This window comes from Elephas maximus, chromosome 4 (assembly GCF_024166365.1).
Source record: "Elephas maximus indicus isolate mEleMax1 chromosome 4, mEleMax1 primary haplotype, whole genome shotgun sequence".
Lineage (NCBI taxonomy): Eukaryota > Metazoa > Chordata > Mammalia > Proboscidea > Elephantidae > Elephas > Elephas maximus.
In genome coordinates, this window is record NC_064822.1 from 54,650,088 (window position 1) to 54,669,412 (window position 19,325).

A 19,325-nucleotide genomic window follows, 5' to 3' on the forward strand; every position below is an offset into this window, starting at 1 on the left:
GATTTTGATTATTTGCTGGTGTTGGCTTGTTGTTGTTGTTAGGTGCCACTGTGTCACTTACGACTCATAGTGACATTACGCACAACAGAACGAAACACTGCCTGGTCCTGCACCATCCTCACAATCTTTGTTATGCTTGAGCCCATTGTTGCAGCCACTGTATAAATTCATCTCTTTGAGGGTCTTTCTCCTTTTCACTGACCCTCTACTTTACCAAGCATTATGTCCTTCTCCCCCCACGGGTCTGTCAGTTTGTCGTACTGTGGGGGCTTGTGTGTTGCAGTCATGCTGGAAGCTGTGCCACCAGTATTCAGATAGCAGCAGGGTCACCCATGGAGGACAGGTTTCAGCTGAGCTTCCAGACTAAGACAGACTAGCAAAAAGGACCTGGCAGTCTACTTCTGAAAAGCATTAGCCAGTGAAAGCCTTATGAATAGCAGCAGAATATTGTCTAATATAGTGCTGGAAGGTGAGCCCCCCAGATTGGAAGGCACTCAAAAGATGACTGGGAATGAGCTGCCTCCTCAAAGTAGAGTCGACCTTAATTACGTGGATGGAGTAAAGCTTTCGGAAGCTTCATTTGCTGATGTGGCACAATTCAAAATGAGAAGAAACAGCTGCAAACATCCACTAATAATCAGAACATGGAATGTAAGAAGTATGAATCTAGGAAAATTGGAAATCATCAAAAATGAAACGGAATGCACAAACATCAATATCCTAGGCATTAGTGAGCTGAAATGGAATGGTATTGGCCATTTTGAATCGGACAATCATATAGTCTACTATGCTGGGAATGACAACTTGAAGAGGAATGGTGTTGCATTCATCGTCAAAAAAACGTTTCAAGATCTATCCTGAAGTACAACGCTGTCACCGATAGGGTAATATCCATATGACTACAAGGAAGAACAGTTAATACGACTATTATGCAAATTTACGCACCAACCACTAGTGCCAAAGATGAAAAAATAGAAGATTTTTATCAGCTGCTGCAGTCTGAAATTGATCACACACGCACTCAAGATGCACTGATAATTACTGATGATTGGAATACGGAAGTTGGAAACAAAGAAGAAGGATTGGTAGTTGGAAAATATGGCCTTGGTGATAGAAACAATGCCAGAGATAGGATGATAGAATTTTGCAAGACCAATGACTTCTTCATTGCAAATACCTTCCTTCACTAACATAAACGGCAACTATACACATGGACCTCACCAGATGGAACACACAGGAAGCAAACTGACTACATCTGTGGAAAGAGATGATGGAAAAGCTTAATATCATCAGTCAGGACAAGGCCAGGGGCCGACTGTGGGACAGACCATCAATTGCTCATATGCAAGTTCAAGCTGAAACTGAAGAAAATCAGAGCAAGTCCACAAGAGCCAAAACATGACCTTGAATATATCCCACCTGAATTTACAGACCATCTCAAGAATAGACTTGACACATTGAACACCAGTGACCAAAGACCAGACAAGTTGTGCAAGGACATCATCCATGAAGAAAGCAAGAGGTCATTGAAAACACAGGAAAGAAAGAAAAGACCAAGATGGATGTCAGAGGAAACTCTGAAACTTGCTCTCGAATGTCGAGCAGCTAAAGCAAAAGGAAGAATTGATGAAGTAAAAGAGCTGAACAGAAGATTTCGAAGGGCAGCTCGAAAAGACAAAGTATTACAATGACATGTACAAAAAGCTGGAGATGGAAAACCAAAAGGGACGAACACGCCAGGTGTTTCTTAAGCTGAAAGAACTGAAGAAAAAAATCAAGCCTCAAGTTGCAATACTGAAGGATTCTACAGGAAAATATTAAACAACGCAGGAAGCATCAAAAGAAGATGGAAGGAATACACAGAGTCATTATACCAAAAAGAATTAGTCGATATTCAGCCATTTCAAGAGGTAGCATATGATCAGGAACCAGTACTGAAGGAAGAAGTCCAAGCTGCTCTGAAGGCACTGGTGAAAAACAAGCCTCCAGGAATTGATGGAATATCAATTGAGATGTTTCAACAAAGAGATGCAGCGCTGGAGGTGTTCACTCGTTTATGCCAAGAAATATAGAAGACAGCTTCCTGGTCAACTGACTGGAAAAGATCCATATTTATGCCTATTCCCAAGAAAGGTGATCCAACTGAATGTGGAAATTATAGAACAATATCATTAATATCACATGCAAGCAAAATTTTGCTGAAGATCATTCAAAAACAGCTGCAGCAGTATATCAACAGGGAACTGTCAGAAATTCAGGCCTGTTTCAGAAAAGGGTCGCTATGAGCTGGAACCGACTCGGCGGCACCTAACAACAACAACAATGTCCTTCTCCACGGACTGATCCCTCCTGACAACATCTCCAAAGAATGTAAACCGCAGTCCTGCCATCCTTGCTTCTAAAGAGCATTCTGGTTGTACTTCTTCCAAAACAGATTTGTTCGTTCTTTTGGCAGTCCACAGTATATTCAATAGTCTTTGCCAATACAACTCAAAGGCGTCAGTTCTTCTTTGGTCTTCCTTATTCATTGACCAGCTTTCACATGCGAGGCAACTGAAAACACCATGGCTTGGGTCAGGCGCACCTTAGTCTTCAATGTGACATCTTTGCTTTTCAACACTTTAAATAGGTCTTTTGTAGCACATTTGCCCAATGCAATGCATCTTTTGATTTCTTGACTGCTGCTTCTATGGGTGTTGATTGTGGATCCAAGTAAAATGAAATCCTTGACAACCTCAATCTTTTCTTCATTTATCATGATGTTGCTTATTGGTCCATTTGTGAGAATTTTTGTTTTTTTGATGTTGAGGTGTAATCCATACTGAAGGCTTTGGGCTTTGATCTTCATCAGTAAGTGCTTCAAGTCCTCTTCACTTTCAGCAAGCAAGACTGTGTCTTCTGCATAACTCCGGTTGTTAATATGTCTTCTTCTAATCCTGATGCCCTGTTCCTCTCCATATAGTCCAGCTTCTTGGATTTATTTGCTCAGCATACAGATTGAATAGGTATGGTGAAAGAATACAACCCTGACTCACACCTTTCCTGACTTTAAATCATGCAGTATCCCCTTGTTCTGTTCAAACAACTGCCTCTTGATTCATGTAAAGAGTCCTCATAAGCACAAGTGTTTCGGAATTTCCATTCTCCCCAATGTTATCCATAATTTGTTGTGATGTATACAGTCAAATGCCTTTGCATAGTCAATAAAACACAGGTATACATCCTTCTGGTATTCTCTGCTTTCAGCCAGAATCCACCTGACATCAGTAATGATATCCCTGGCTCCACATCCTCCTCTGAAACCGGCCTGAATTTCTGGCAGGTCCCTGTCGATACACGGCTGTAGCCACTTTTGAATGATCTTCAGCAAAATTTTGCTTGCATGTGATATTGGTATTGTTCAATAATTTCTGCATTCAGTTGGATCACCTTTCTAGGGAATAGGCATAAATATGGATCTCTTCCAGTCAGTTGGCCAAGTAACTGTCTTTCAAGTTTCTTGGCAGAGACGAGTGGGGACTTCAAGCACTGCATCCGTTTGTTGAAACATCTCAGTTGATATTCTGTCAATTGCTGGAGCCTTGTTTTTCAGTGCAGCTTGGATTTCTTCCTTCAGTACCATCGATTCCTGATCATATGTTACCTCCTGAAATGGTTGAACGTCGACCAATTCTTTTTGGTATAGTGACTCTGTGTGTTCCTTCCATCTTCTTTTGATGCTTCTTACGTTATTTAATATTTTTCCTGTAGAATCCTTCAGTATTGCAACTCGAGGCTTGAGTTTTTTTCTTCAGTTTTTTCAGCTTGAGAAATGCTGAGCATGTTCTTCCCTTTTGGTTTTCTATCTCCAGGTCTTTGCATATATCATCATAATACTTTATTTTGTCTTCTCAAGCCACCCTTTGAAATCTTCTGTTCAGCTCTTCATCATTTTTTCCTTTTGCTTTAGCTACTTGACATTCAAGGGCAAGTTTCAGAGTCTCTTCTGACATCCATTTGGGTCTTTTCTTTCTTTCCTGCCTTTTTAATGACCTCTTGCTTTCTTCATGTATGATGTCCTTGATGTCATTCCACAACTCGTCTGGTCTTTGGTCATTAGTTTTCAACATGTCAAATCTATTCTTGAGATGGTCTCTAAATTCAGGTGGGATATACTCAAGGTCGTACTTTGGCTCTCGTCAACTTGTTCTAATTTTCTTCCATTTCAACTTGAACTTGCATATGAGTAATTGATGGTCTGACCCGCAGTTGCTCAGCCTTGTTCTGACTGATGATATTGAGCTTTTCCATCATCTCTTTCCACAGATGTAATCGATTTGATTCCTGCATATTCCATCTGGTGAGGTCCATGTGTAGTCGCTGTTTATGTTGGTGAAAAAAGGTATCTGCAGTGAAGTCACTGGTCTTGCAAAATTCAATCATGTGATCTCTGGCATCGTTTCTATCACCATGGCCATATTTTCCAACTACCGATCCTTCTTCGTTTCCAACTTTCGTATTCCAATCACCAGTAATTATCAGTGCATCCTGAGTGCATGTTCGATCAATTTCAGACTGCACAAGTTGGTAAAAATCTGTAATTTCTTCATCTTTGGCCTTAGTAGTTGGTGCATAAATTTGAATAATAGTCGTATTAACTGTTCTTCCTTGTAGGCGTATGGATATTATCCTATCACTGACAGCACTGTACTCCAGCAGAAATCTTGAAATGTTCTTTCTGATGATGAATGCAATTCCATTTCTCTTCAATTTGTCATTCCCAGCATAGTAGACCACATGACTGTCCGATTCAAAAAGACCAATACCATTCCATTTTGGCTCACTAATGCCTACGACATTGATGTTTATTCATTCCATTTCATTTTTGATGATTTCCAACTTTCCTAGATTCATACTTTGTACATTCCACGTTTGCAGCTGTTTCTTCTCATTTTGAATAGTGCCACATCATCAAATGGAGATCCCGAAAGCTTGACTCCATCCACATCATTACTGTCAACTTTACTTTGAGGAAGCAACTCTTTCCCAGTCGCATTTCAAGTGCCTTCCAACCTCAGGGGCTCATCTTCCGGTACTATATCTGTGTTCTACTGTTATTCATAAGATTTTCACTGCCTAATTCTTTTCAGAAGTAGATTGCTGGATCCTTCTTCCTAGTCTGTCTTAGTCTGGAAGCCCAGCTGAAACCTGTCTGCCATGGGTGACCCTGCTAATATTTGAACACCAGTGTGGCATAGCTTCCAGCATCAGCAACACACAAACTGACAGACACGTGGGGAGGTGTTGGCTTGGCCTAGGCTAAGGTTATGAAACTTTGGAAACATGGTATACAATACTGCAATCATCTTATAGGAATAAGGAATATATGGGAATAGTTAAAAAGTGGAGCCCTCATGGCAGAGTGGTTAAGACATCAGCTGCTAACCAAAAGGTCGGCAGTTCAAATCCACCAGCTGCACCTTGGAAACCCTGTGAGGCAGTTCTACTCTGTCGTATAGTTAAAGAGTACACCAAAGAACTTTTCCCACTGCTCAAAAAAAATTTTTTCTTTCACACAGCCCTACCAAGTAGGGAGTCACCTGGCCCCTGGGACTGTAAACTCTAACAGTATCTATGTCACGGTATATATGTATGAACAATCACTTTCTGTTACTTCTAAAATCCTACTCTAAACACCACCCCCCCCCTTTTTTTTGAGGAATATGATCCACTCCCACAACATTTTTCACAAGAGAGTATCAACCCCTCCACCCTGGAGCAGGAATTATTCCAGAGGACAAAGAAGGTAGTACAGTGATTCCAATATGCCCCTTGGAGGGTGACAGTCCACAGGGCCCCACCTCTATCCCACAGGAGATTCACCATCCTAGAGAAATCAGTCACATCATGTGCAGTGGGTTGAATAGTGTCCCCCAAAAATTCATGTCCACCTAGAATCTCAGAATGTGACCTTATTTGGAAATAGTCTTTGTAGATGTGATTAATTAAGATGAGGTCATAGTGGATGAGGATGGGCCTTAAATCCAATGACTAGTTCTACCCTGTCCTATAGGGTTGCTATGAGTTGGAATCGACTCGATGGCACTGGGTTTAGCGTCCTTATAAAAAGAGGAGAGAACACACAGAGACACAGGGAAGAAGGTCATGTGACAACGGAGGCAGAGACTGCAGTGATGCAGCTACAAGTCAAGGAACACCAAGGATTGCTGGAGGCCAAAAGAAGCCTGGAAAACACAAGGAACACTCCTCCCCTAGAGCCTTCAGAGAGAGCGTGGCCCTGCTGACACCCTGACTTCAGACTTCTGGTCTCCAGAACTGTGAGACAATCCATTTCTGCTCTTTTAAGGCTCTCAGCTTGTTGTATTTTGTTACGGCAGCCTTAGGAAACTAATACAGAGTGAAACCTGTGAGAGCCAGAGCTCGATGGGACTTCCTTGTTCTTCCAGGTCTCACAAGTTTTCCACCTTTGACAGGGTGCAGTCTTACCACTTTTCTATCATTCATTTTAGTGGAAAATATTTGAGTTTTCCTTCTCTGACAGGTTTCCGCTTTACATAGTTCCAGCATTCACACGTTTTACTGTACCTTGTAAACAGGAATTCTCACTGGGGGGAAGTGTAGGAAGGAAGGAGCAGAGTTTAGATTAAGGATTAAAGAGCAGTTTTAGAACAGTCTCAACAAATTAAGGGCTGGAGCAGTCTTGGTCCAGCATTACGGAGTGGGTATCTGGGGTAAGAGAAAAGGTATCAGACTCAGCCAACCAGCCTCTCCATTGAAGGCCAGCACTCTGTAAGGACAAGCCCCAGTACTCTTGCCTTACTCAACACCTCTGCTATTTCCCTATTTGATCCTATTTACCCAGCTCTTAGGCTGGATAAGTGTCTATCTCAGCTCTTGTACTCCTCTTGATATGATTGATGCTTCATCCTACTCCTCTTGAAACACCTCTGGTCTCCATCCTCAGCCCATCTGATCACATCTGCTTTTGGTCATTTGGGGCCCACACATCTGCCTGATCCTGCCTGACTGGTCCAGGAACAGCATCTGCCCTCAGTATGCAGCAGGTCTAATGCAAAGCAACAGGGCATTCAAGCTGCATGCCCAAGGTCCCTGAGGTGCATTTACTGCCACAAGGCCAGTAGACCCCACAGTGCTAGGAGCTACAATGGCAGAATGTAGAGGCTGTCTTGGCTCTCACTTTCAATTAAACCTGAGCACAATCCTGCCAAATTTCTGAGCTCCCTCAGACAGTTATGAACCTTTGTGAATATTCATGAGGTAAGGTATCTCAAACTGGAGGGGCTACAGGGTCTTCTTTAACATATGCCCTTCCAGGAGGTATAACCAGGAATCCTGGCTGTACTGCAGGAGATAGAAGACACCTTAGTTGGGCACCCTTAGCCAGGCCCCTATGTGGGGCAGAAGCCAATCAGCCACCATGTGTCAAATTCTAACAGCTAGCCCAAGATTTGAGGCATAATTCCAAGAGGCCCCTCAGAAGTCATCTGAAAGAACAGAGTTTACTGCTTAGTCAAACTCGCAGACACTTTCCAGGCTTAAGGACTGGATGACTGGTCTCCTTCGGCTGGTCTACACCACTTAAAGATGAGGGCACCCCATGAAGAATGACGAAAAGTGCATACAGGTGGGAGGTGGGAAGGGGAACATATTTCCCACTGACAGGTGCCCAGTAGAAATAGTACTATGAGCACTACGAGGTATTCTGCCACCTTTCCCAGTGGCTCTTTATCTTACATATCCTGATTCTACAAATGGGAAATACTACACTTGCCAATAATGAAGCTGTGCCCCACCTCAGCCAATCTGATATCCACAATGAGCCTAAGGGTATTGGTCAATCAATAAGTACTTGCTGAGCAGTTGTTTTGTGCTAGCTATTGTAGTAAGCCCTAGGGATATGGTAGTACCCTCATAAAACTACTGGAAAGCTCAAAGAACCACATAGCAGTAGACTTCCGGGTATCAGAGAACTATGTCTACCAAAGTTTCAATTGCCTAGCTAATCCCAAGCTCACACAAGTCCATAGTGACATGACTAATGGGTATGGGCTACTAAGGATACCTATCACCCATGCAATACTTTCAAGGATGACTTCAATGACAATGATGATGATAATGATGATTAGCAGCTCATATGATCAGGGCCTTCTATACACCAGGCACTAGACTAATCACTTCACATGCATTATTATACTTAATCCTCACAACAACCGTATGAGATAGGTACACTTTTCTTTACTGATGAAAAAAACTAAGCTTAGCAAGAATGGTGAGACTTCATCTCATGTACTTTGGACATGTTATCAGTAGGAACCAGTCCCTGGAAAAGGATATCACGCTTGTTAAAGGAGAGGGTCAGCGAAAAAGAGAAGACCCTCATTGAGATGGACTGACACAGTGGCTGCGACAATGGGCTCCAACATAGCAATGATTGTAAGGATGGCACGAGACTGGGCAGTGTTTCATTCTGTTGTACATAGGGTCACTATGAGTCAGAACTGACTCAACAGCACCTAACAACAACAACAGAAAGGTTTACAGAGCTGTTAAGTGACAGGTTGGGCTTGTTGAATCCCAAGTCCACAATTTAAACCACTGTCCTGTAGACTGTGTCCTCAAGTAGGAGCCACACATGATTACAAAAACAAATTTCACAGGCTTCTGAAGTTTTTTGACTGAGGTAAAAAAAATATTGCCCTCAAAAGGATCACTGCCTCTCAGTGTTTTGTACACATTCTAGCAAATAAAGATAACTATCCAGTCGGTCTTCGTTCCTACCTCTTAAAATAAACTAGGCAAGACTCAGGATGGAAAACCTTTTCAACACCCAAGGCAACCACTCCCAAATGACCATTTAGCATGCCTCCCTGTGGCAGACACTGGCTAGCTGCCTACCAAACCTGCTTCCTCTTTTTTCTGAGCATACAACATCCCAGGCTTCTCTATAGTTTGGTGTGGCCATTATGTCTGTATCCTGCCAATTCAATGACAGTGGAATTGACATAGTCCATAAAAATCTCTTTCCTCTTTCCCCATCTGTCAGATGAAGAGAGAAAACCCCAAGGCCCTGGAGGAAAGCAGAGCCCTAAGAGGGAAGGAGCCTGGGTCCTTAGCCCACTGAATAAAGGGCTAACTACTAACATCCACGGTGAACTATTAGAGAAATAAACCTCTACTACGTTAAGCCACAGGGATCCTGGGATTGTCTGTCATAGTAGTTAACCCACCCTAAAAAAAAACTAATACGTGATCCTAAATCCTTCCAAACAAAAGAAAAAAAAAAAACACCTTCCTGGATATTCTCTTGAATCCGCTTCGGATTGACAGATTTCGGAATCACTATCACGCCCCTTTGGATCTGAAATCGGATCAAAATCTGCAGAAGAAAAAAAAGTCTAATATCACAAAGGGAAATCATATAGAATCAAATCTAAGTAAGTAATTTTCCTAACAGTCTGAGTTTTACTGTGCAGTAAAAGTCCACAAGTCAGGTACAGTAGGAAATTTTATTACAAGCTCTTTCATACCAAAGTCCTTTAGAAATCACACTAGTATTTTTTGAACAGTTCTACAAGTATGTCTGTAATGCCTGCCACTGGCCCAAGAAGAAGGTCCGAGGACCTGCCTACACCTTAATGAGACCCCAATAACATGTGTCCAATCCCTCCAAAGAAATCTGACTTAGACCAAGAAAGATTTTAATACACTACCTCTCTGTTCCACTTTATTAAAAAAAAAAAAAAACTTGTTGCCAGCAAGTCAATTCCAACTTACAGAGATCCTACAGGACAGAGTAGAAGTGCCCTATAGGATTTCCAAGGCTGTAAATCTTTATGGAAGCAGACTGCCACATCTTTCTCCCACAGAATGGTTGGTGGGTTCAAACCACTGATCTTTCGGTTAGCAGCCAAGCACTTAACCACTGTACCACCAGGGCTCCTCGTACCACTTTATACCAAAACCAAACCCAGTGCCATTGAGTCGATTCCGACTCATAGTGACCCTATAGGACAGAGTAGAACTTCCCCATAGAGTTTCCAAGGAGCGCCTGGCGGATTTGAACTGCCAACACTTTGGTTGGCAGCCGTAGCCCTTAGCCACTACGCCACCAGGGTTTGTACCACTTTATACTAGCTATCAATTCAATTGTGGGGACAGAGACTGCCTGGGGACTCTACAAGTAGAAAGTCGCCCTCTGGGTCTTGAAAGGTAAGAGTAAGTAGCCTGACTATGGGAATATGCTAACCCCTCTTCCTCCTCAAAGTCCGAAGGACTCCAAGAGGATGTGGAAAGTCCACTGCCAGCCAAGAGACAGCCCTCCATCCACACACCTGAGCTGGAGACTTGTTGTGCTTCTGTGCAATCGTCTTAATCACAGGATCATCCATCAAGTCGACCCCCTCGCTAGAAAGAGACAGGCCAGGTTAGTGAGCTAAAAGATTAAACATGTACACTTCTTTCTTAAAAAAAAAAAAAATTCTTTCTCCAAAGTACACAAAATAGCTTTTCTGATCATGATACGTGCTTACTCTAGGAAACTTAAACAATACAGAAAAGTATATCGTCCTAAATCCCACCATCTAGAAATAAGCACTGTTAACATTTTGATGGATGCAGCTACATGTCATCATTTTTCATGGATGTTTTGTGCTTTTTCTCAAGAGCCAGGTAACAACATCGGAGCATATCAGGCAGTGGGTTCTCAGTGCTTTGGCGTGCCCCTCTGCTGGAATCCAGAATAACCACAAACGCTGACATTTAAGGGCTCTCTGACCTCACAGCTTTCTACTTTAGACCTAGCACGGTGCCTGTTGTTATTGTTACATGCCATCGGGTTGATTCTGACTCATAGCAACCCCATGTGACAGAGTAGAACTGCCCCATAGGGTTTCCTAGGCTGCACTCTTACAGAAGCAGATCACCAGGTCTTTTCTCCCACAGAGCCATTGGGTGGGTTCAAACCTCCAACCTTTCAGTTAGCAGCTGAGCTCTTAACCATTGCACCACCAGGGCTCCTTGCATAGTACCTACAGCACAATTAATAAATGTTTATTGCCAACGATAATAATCTCAGAAAAGCTCACATCAGAAGCGATGAAAGAGTTGGTATTGTAAACCGGTGGGACAACTACTGCAAGAGATTTTGAAGACTATGACAGAGTCTACATCCCTTAACATCTCTACAGGCAAAAAAGCCATTTTTTCCAACCAACATATATTAAGCAGTTACTAAGTTTCATGGAGCCCCTGTGGTGTAGTGGTTAAGAGCTTGGCTGCTAACCAAAAGGTCAGCAGTTCGAATCCACCTGCCGCTCCTTGGAAGCTCTATGGAGCAAGCTCTCCTCTGTCCTGTAGGGTTGCTATGAGTCAGAACTGACTTGGCAGCAATGAGTGTTTTGGGTTTTTACTAAGTTTCAAGCACTGAGCTAGGTATGGTTCTCAAAGTCTACTGAAGGAACTAAACAGAGCTCGTTTATTCCCTGCCATCAGGTCCAGGGTTTCAGGGAGTGTCCCTTCCTGTTGGTGGCTCCCACCACTCACTCTATCCTTGGGGTTCTTCTACCCCAGAGTTAACTGTGGAATATGACCCAGTCTTCTAGGAGCTCCCTAGTTGCTACCAAGTTCAAACACACATGCTTCATTTCACATGGAAGGTACACAGCCAATAAAAATTTAAATAATTTCAGCCTTTGTCAGGCACCCAATGTATCCCAGGCACTGAGTTAGGGGCTGGGAATACAGTAATGAATAAGATACAGAATCTGGTCTAAGTAGCTCTGTCTAGTGGAAGAGACTGAGAAGAAACAATGGCAAGACAGTGTGACTAGGGCCTATGATCAAAACATGAACACGGGGAGTCAGGAAGGGCTCCTGGAGAAGGTGATGCTGAACTGGATCTTAAGTCAGAAGGCAGCGTTAGCCAAATTTGAAAAAAAAAGAGATAAGATTTCCAAGTAAAGAGAAAGGTATATGTAAAGGCACAGACACCAGAAAGAACATGTCCTTTTCAAGGTACCACAAATAGTTTCATATGGTTGATGCATAGAATGTTTGTGCGGAAGGGGAAGAAATGAGACCAGAGGCAGGCAGAGGCCAGATCAGATGAGCCTCATAGGTCATACCAACAACTGAAGAATTTTTAAGCAGGCAGGAAGGTGACATGATCATATTGAGACAGCTCTTTTCAGCTACCGTGTGGGCAACAGATTGAAATGGTGCAAATCTGGGAGGGAGGGAAGGAGGTATTAGGCTACATAAGGGAATTCTTACCTAGAGCAGTGATGGTGAGACTAAAAACCATTGCTGCTGCCATTGAGTTGGTTCCAACTCATAGTGACCCTACAGAACAGAGTAGAACTGCCCCATAGCGTTTCCAAGGAGCGGCTAGTGGACTCAAACTGCCGGCCTTTTGGTTAGCAGCCGTAGCTCTTAACCACTGCGCCACCAGGGCTCCATATAACTCACCAGTGGGTAGGAATGCTGGGTTCTCTTTGTGGGACACTTGCTATTACTTGCAAATGTGTTATTTCAGAGCCTCATTTGTTCTCTCTTTCTTATAGCTCTGTTTATAAGGTATCTACATTTCTAACTGTGCGTAAACGAGCGTGTTGATTTTTTTTCTTAGCATGTAATCTGAACAGCATGGGTGTAAATCAGGGAGTGGCACATGAGAACAAAAACGTCAGAGGGAGGAGAAACCTAAGGGAAGGTGAGAAGTTCTGTCTTTACAAATTCAAGAAAGTTGTGGGAATTCATTAAGCAGGAAGTTTTGAACCAAGTAAGGTACTAAAAAACAAAACAAAAAACCCACTGCTGTCGATTCTGACTCATAGCAACCTATAGGACAGAGTAGAACTACCGCATAGGGTTTCCAAGAAGCAGCTGGTGGATTCAAACTGCTGACCTTTTGGTTAGCAGTCGAGCACTTAACCACTGCACCACCAGGGCTCCTTGACATTGAGACTAGAGATCAAGAAACAAAATTCTTCTGCCAGAATAATATAACAGAACTTGGCAATTGAGGGATATGGGGAAGGGATGATTTCCAAGTTTCTGGCTTAGGTGGCTAAGTGAGTGTGGCTAAGTGGCTCATTAATTGATATATACAACACTGTACAAATTTCAGGTTCTGGAGAAAAATGACATGAAGAATTTGAGTTATATAAAGATTGAGGTGTCTGTAAAATATCTTGATAAAAAAAATCAAACCAAACCCATTGCCATAGAGTCAATTCCGACTCATAGAGACCCAACAGGACAGAGTAGAACTGTTCCACAGGACTTCCAAGGAGTGGCTAGTGGATTCGAACCGCCAACCTTTTGGTTAGCAGCCGAGCTCTTAACCACTGTGCCACCATAGAGACATTTAATAGCAGACCAGATGTACTAACCAAGAAATCAGCAAAAGAAGTCACTTCAAGCTAGCTCTGTCACTTAAAAGGTTACTGTTCCTCTCAAGCAGCCCCCTTCAAAGTGACTCTCTCCTTCTGGCTTCCAGTAACAGCTCCCTCCCTTTAGCCCATAGGGTCTGGAGGCATTAGCCATTCCACCTGCAAAATCCCTCGTGGTTTCTCTACACCCTGCCCACATCTCCATTAAACCCTCCTCTATCCAAATTAGAGTGCGGCATCTACTTCCTGCTAGGACCTTGACTAACACAACCACTGACACATCTTACCACGAACCACCAAGAGGACGGTAAGCAGTCACAGAGACATCTCTGGATTGACAAAAACGAATCAGATTCCTCTGAGTGAGATATGGGTGGCATTCAATCTATAAAACAGAATGAAAGTTTCAGAAGATATTCAGACTAATAGTGTACTAGAAGAACTCTAAAAAAGTAGAGAGACCAACATTAATATCTTGGTTCTGTTACTGACTAGCTACATGAACCCTCTCTAGGCCTAAGGGTCTACATCTGTAAAGTGAAAAGGTTAGACTCAGTGATCGCCAAGACTCTAGCCAGCTTTATGTGTATGAGCCTATGGGCTCAAGGAATATCTGTGTCATCTGAATGCTTAAATATCACCTTCTCAGAGAGGCCTCCCTTGATCACCTTACTTGAAAGCTGCAACCTTCCATGGGAGGAAGGGCAAAAGAAGGACTCACTGCTAAGGGGATACTGAGCTTCTGTTAACGGTGATGGGAAAATTTGGAAATGGACAGTGGTAATGATCGAACAAAATGATAAACATAACTAATGTCACTGAATTGCATATATGAAGACTGTTGAAAGGCAAAGGATTTGTTACGTATATATTTACCCACAATTTAAAAAAAAAAAAAAACTGCAACCCTCCAATAGTTCCCATCTCCCTTCTCTCCTTTATTTTCTTCTACAGCACTTGTCACTATCAGACATCTTATATACTTCAATGATTTGCTAATTGTTTGTCTGTCACCACTAGAATGTAAGCTCCATGTAGGCAAGGACTTTTGTCTGTTTTGTTCACCAATGTATCCCCAACACCTAGGGCAATGTAGGCAAACAGAAGATGTGCAACAAGTATTTGTTGAATGAACAGATGAAACTGAGTCACTACATGTAACCAATACATGCTTTAGGTGACTCCTGCTAATATTTTAAGACACTTGAGAGCAGGATTCCTGTCTTTTCCACATTACCATGAATTCTCACGCACAATTCCAGGTTATAAGTAAACCTAAAATAAATACTTGTTTATCGAGAACTATCGACAGTGCCTTTGGGGGTAGCAGAGGCAGGCTCTCAGGAACATGCAGAGCACAGTACAGCAAACTCAGCAGTCAGGAAAGCCTCCAAAAGAGAAGCCTGCCTGGCTTTCTGAAAACACTTCCAAGTACTCTGCACTCCTGGGTATTCACAACCCTAGCTAGAAACAGACCTTTCAAACACACCTCATTCCCACTGACCAGCCAACAATCTTTCCTAGTTATTTACAGTGCTGCTCAACATAAAAAGCCAACACAAAACAGAATCTATTATGCATATAAACAGATTCTGTGTACCCAGTGAAACCTGTGAAACCCGGAACTTACTGGGACTGCTTTGTTTTTCCGGGTCTCACAAATTTCCAACCTTTGACAGGGTACAGCCACCACTTTTCTACTACTCTCTATTCAGTGGAAAATATTTTAGTTTTCCTTCTCTGACAGGTTTCCACCTTACATAGATTCCGGCTTTCACAGGTTAGAAACAGGCAAAACTAAACTCTGTTGGAAGCCAGGATAGTAGTTACTCTGTGGATAGTGACTAGACCGGGGCATGAGAGGTGTTTCTTGAAGGCTGAGAATATTCTGTTTCTTGCTCTGGTGCTGAATACTTGAATATGTTACTTGTGAAAATTCACCGGGCTCTGCACTTTATGACTTATCCACTTTTCTGTGTGTCTGTTATACCTCAATAAAAACAAGTTTACTTACTAAAAAAAAAAGAAAATGATGCTCTATTTTAATAGCCCCAGACCAGAACCTACGCAAATCCCCATCAACAGTAGAACAGATAACTAAATTGTGGAATATTCACACAATGGAATACTACACAGAACAAAGAATATATGATCCACAATCATACACGAATATAAATGAATTTAACAAACAGAACGTTGAGTGAAGGAAGCCAGACACAGAAGAGTAAATAATGTATTGTTTAATCTATATAAAGTTCAAAAACTAATCTATGCTGCTAGAAATCAGAACAGTGGTTACCCTTTGCAGGGGCGGGAGAAGGGATGACTAGCAAAGAGCATGGTAAGGGGGTGCTTCTGGGGTATTGGTCATGTTCTGTTTCTTAATCTGGATGCTGGTCACAGTTTATGAGAATTCATCAAGTTCTATTCTCATATGTACACTTTATACCTTAATAAAAATTTTAAGTAAAATAAAACCAAACACAAAAAGCCCATTGCCATCAAGTCAATTCCAACTCACAGTGACCCTATAGGACAGAGTAGAACTGCCCCGTAGGATTTCCAAGGCTGTAAATCTTTAAAGAAGCAGACTCCCACAGATCAGCTGGAGGGTTCAAACTATCGACCTTTCGGTTAGCAGCCGAGCACTTTTAGTACTGCACCAGCAGGGATCCTTAGTAAAATAAAGCACTACAAAAATGTTCTTGCAACATATGAAGCCAGTCAGTCAATCTAGAGATGCAATAGGTCTTTCCTCAGAAGTCATATCTCTGCATTATACTGGTTCAGTCAGAGTCTGTGAACCTGGTCTGAAAGTCATTCAATTTTCCATCCCTTTAATGCTGCCAATCTGCGTGGGCTGGAGAGCAGAGAGAGGGAACATCCCTGATGCTTTCACAGGACACGCCATAATTAATGAGGGGTCTGCCAGGACCTTTCATCAATTCTGAACACACCTGGTGACACACGCCATAACTGCAACTGGACAACCAAGTTTTAGCTCAAGCCTCACCTTACAATATCAACACCCTTACCAGACACGTATTAAAAAAAAAAAAAGCTCACTTGCCTATCTACCCCTTTACTTGCCAAATTGATACCATAAGTTAAAATTTTGACAGCCCTAAGAAAAATGAGTATTTCATGCACTTCTAATACAGCCCCGTGGAGGCCACAGTGGCTGAAAGGCCAACTACATCCATTAAACCATTTTACACTGTGTATAAGCTCACCTGGTTAGTTATTGGATTGATTCTCAAATCGGGCTTATCTAAAAGTCTTTCAAGCTGTTCGTGGTTGAAGTTTGACACCCCGATGTATTTCACCAGCCCTGCAATCACCAGGTCCTCCATAGCCTAAAGGAGAACAAACAATTATTTTTGGTATGCAGCCTCTGCCCACTGCACTGATAATATCTATATCCCTTACCTCCTTTGCACAGTATTTTAAAAATATTTGCTCCACCAAATATTTTTTAAATGTTTTACTTGATGCTTCAAAAGCATTTCTGCACTCAAGGTCTATTCCCGATTCCATCACTTAATAGCTGAGAGAACTTGGGCAAGTTATATGACACCACTAAGCCTCAATTCCCTCATCTGCAAAACGGGGTCAAGATCGTCTACATCACAGAGTTGTTTTTAAGGATTCAATGAAATAATGCATGTAAAGCATTTAGCAAAGGGCCAGAATTTAGCAAACACTCAACACATTTTAGCTACTACTATTCCTATTATCCGAGAATCTGTTGATGTGATGCTTGGCAAGTATGCCCTTTCCTGATTTTATTCGTTCACCTTTCTTTCCACTTAGATTAGAATCTCCTTAAGCACAGGGATGTATCTTCATTCTCCTGTTCTGCCCTTACCATTTAACAGGGTAAGGAACTTGAAGGCAGAGCAACTCAAAGCTTTGTGCTGCTCAATGATCAGCCAGCCAGACTGCCCCTCAGCTTCACAAAGAGTATGGCCTTTGTGTCAGTGTAAGTAGCCAGCAGGAAGTCCTGGGTGGCCATGGGGTCAGTGACAAATGAGTCAATGTGCACCACTTATTGCCTCAATTCTGCAACAATCAGCCTCACTTATGCTACATAAATAACCTAGAGTTTAACCCCAAAAACAACCTGGCACTAAGCCTAACATCTCGGACTCAGACACCTTGGCTAATCTCCATTGTTTCACTGATTTGTATGTTTAAAATAAAAAAATTGTTTTTAAATGGGAGAAGTTGATAATGCCTAGCTCAGGTATTCCAGCCCCGTCTGATGTTTCCCTCTCTAGTCTCACTCTCCCTGGATAATCTTAGGTACTCTCATGGCTTTACCTATCAGTTCCACTAATGGCTCCAGAATCTCTTCTCCTCAATTCAAGCTAGGACCTAAACTCAGCAAGCTCAAATTTGAACTCACTTTCCTCCTACGCCTCATATTTGACCCTTCTTTATTCCCCATGTTGGTTAGCAAGATTGCAGGCACCAAGTCACCTGTGCTAGAAGACTCAGTCACCAGGGAATCTTCCTGCCCCTCACTCCATATCAATCTATCAACTCTACAACCAGGAGTGTTTCAAATCCATCACCTCCTCTTCATTCCCACGGTCACTATCTTACTTCAAGCCTTTACCAACTTCCATCTGTACTCTGGCAAGAGGCTTGTAACCTGGTACCTCTACCGCCATGTTTTTACCACTTCCCAACACAAACATCGCCATGCTGCCCAAGCTATCCTTCTAAAATGCTTAAAAAGGAAGCAAAAGGAACTACAAAATGTTAATAGCGTTTACCACGGGGATGGGAAAGTGGATTGTTTTTATTTCCTTTTTTATGCTCTTCTGTATTTTCTGTAATATGTGATTTTTTTAATCAAAAAATAAACATTTGAGGGAAAAAAAAGGGGAGGCCTAGATTAAAAAAAAAAAAAATTTAGATTAGTTATCCCTAAAACAAATGTTTCAGAAAGATGAACCAAACTAAACTAACAAGAAAGTCATTTGAGGTCTCTGAGTTCTTCAACCACTTCATTCCTAATTTATACTACAAACCGTGTCTCAGATAGACAAACCTGGTGTGTTTGAACACAAAAAGCTCAAGATCTGACATTCACTGACTGCAATGCAAGAAGCTGGCAGATGGTGCGGCTTAGCTTACCTCCCACGTTTCCAGGTAGTCCGTTTCACTGGGTATTACCATGCCATTGCGATCTAAAGGCAAGTCTTTTTCCCCAGGCTGTGGAAACCAGAAGTAAAGGAGCTTACGAGCCATTCCTGATGTGGAGACTGTGTAGCAGGAGAACCAAAATGTATGGAAAGAACTCTGGACTACATGTCAGAAAATCTGAGACCAAACCATGGACCCATCACTAAGCAGCCCCATCCTGACCATGTGACTTCATTTCCCCAGGCTTTCACCTTTATTAGACCAAGGGTTGGTTGGACTGGATGGTGTACAAAGTACCTGACAGCCTTGAAGTTCACTGTCCACCTCTCGCAAGACAGGAAATGAAAAGAAGACTTTGAATTCTTGCCAATTGCCAGAAAATAGTAATTTCAGGTAAACAATTTGGGAGGGAAGAGGTCTTCCCTTCAAGTTATAAGAGTTCAACCAACCTTCTCCCAACTCCATTGTGAGGATTCTCTCTCCTTTTCTTAGGATTCGCAGCACAGTGAGAGAAAATGAAGGGAGAATTAATACAAAGGTGCGTGGGATGTATGGGGTAAAGAAAGACAGCTTGAAAGACTAAGAATGTGAAGTCATCCCTCACCTGCTTCACTCACGCAAAACTCTATGTAATATGATGCAGGATGAATGGTGTAAGACACATTTATTTCATAAGACTTAATCGTTCTCCCAAGCAACAGTGGGCAGGATGTCTAAAATTCCAGCCTGATCCAATTCAAGAAGAATTCTGGACAATGA

The 19,325-nt window shown here is 42.3% G+C and overlaps 1 protein-coding gene across 1 annotated transcript in view; it reads right to left on the minus strand.

Annotated features, from left to right (window-relative positions):
- AKR1E2 (aldo-keto reductase family 1 member E2) overlaps positions 1 to 19,325 on the minus strand; it is a 36,133-nt gene that overhangs the window by 1,024 nt on the left and 15,784 nt on the right. Inside the window, exons 4-8 of the mRNA XM_049882087.1 lie at positions 18,558 to 18,635; positions 16,646 to 16,768; positions 13,700 to 13,797; positions 10,353 to 10,425; positions 9,308 to 9,397 (exon numbers count right to left, since the gene is read on the minus strand). Coding sequence (XP_049738044.1) covers positions 9,308 to 9,397; positions 10,353 to 10,425; positions 13,700 to 13,797; positions 16,646 to 16,768; positions 18,558 to 18,635 — 462 coding nt within the window. The remainder of the gene's footprint in view (positions 1 to 9,307; positions 9,398 to 10,352; positions 10,426 to 13,699; positions 13,798 to 16,645; positions 16,769 to 18,557; positions 18,636 to 19,325) is intronic.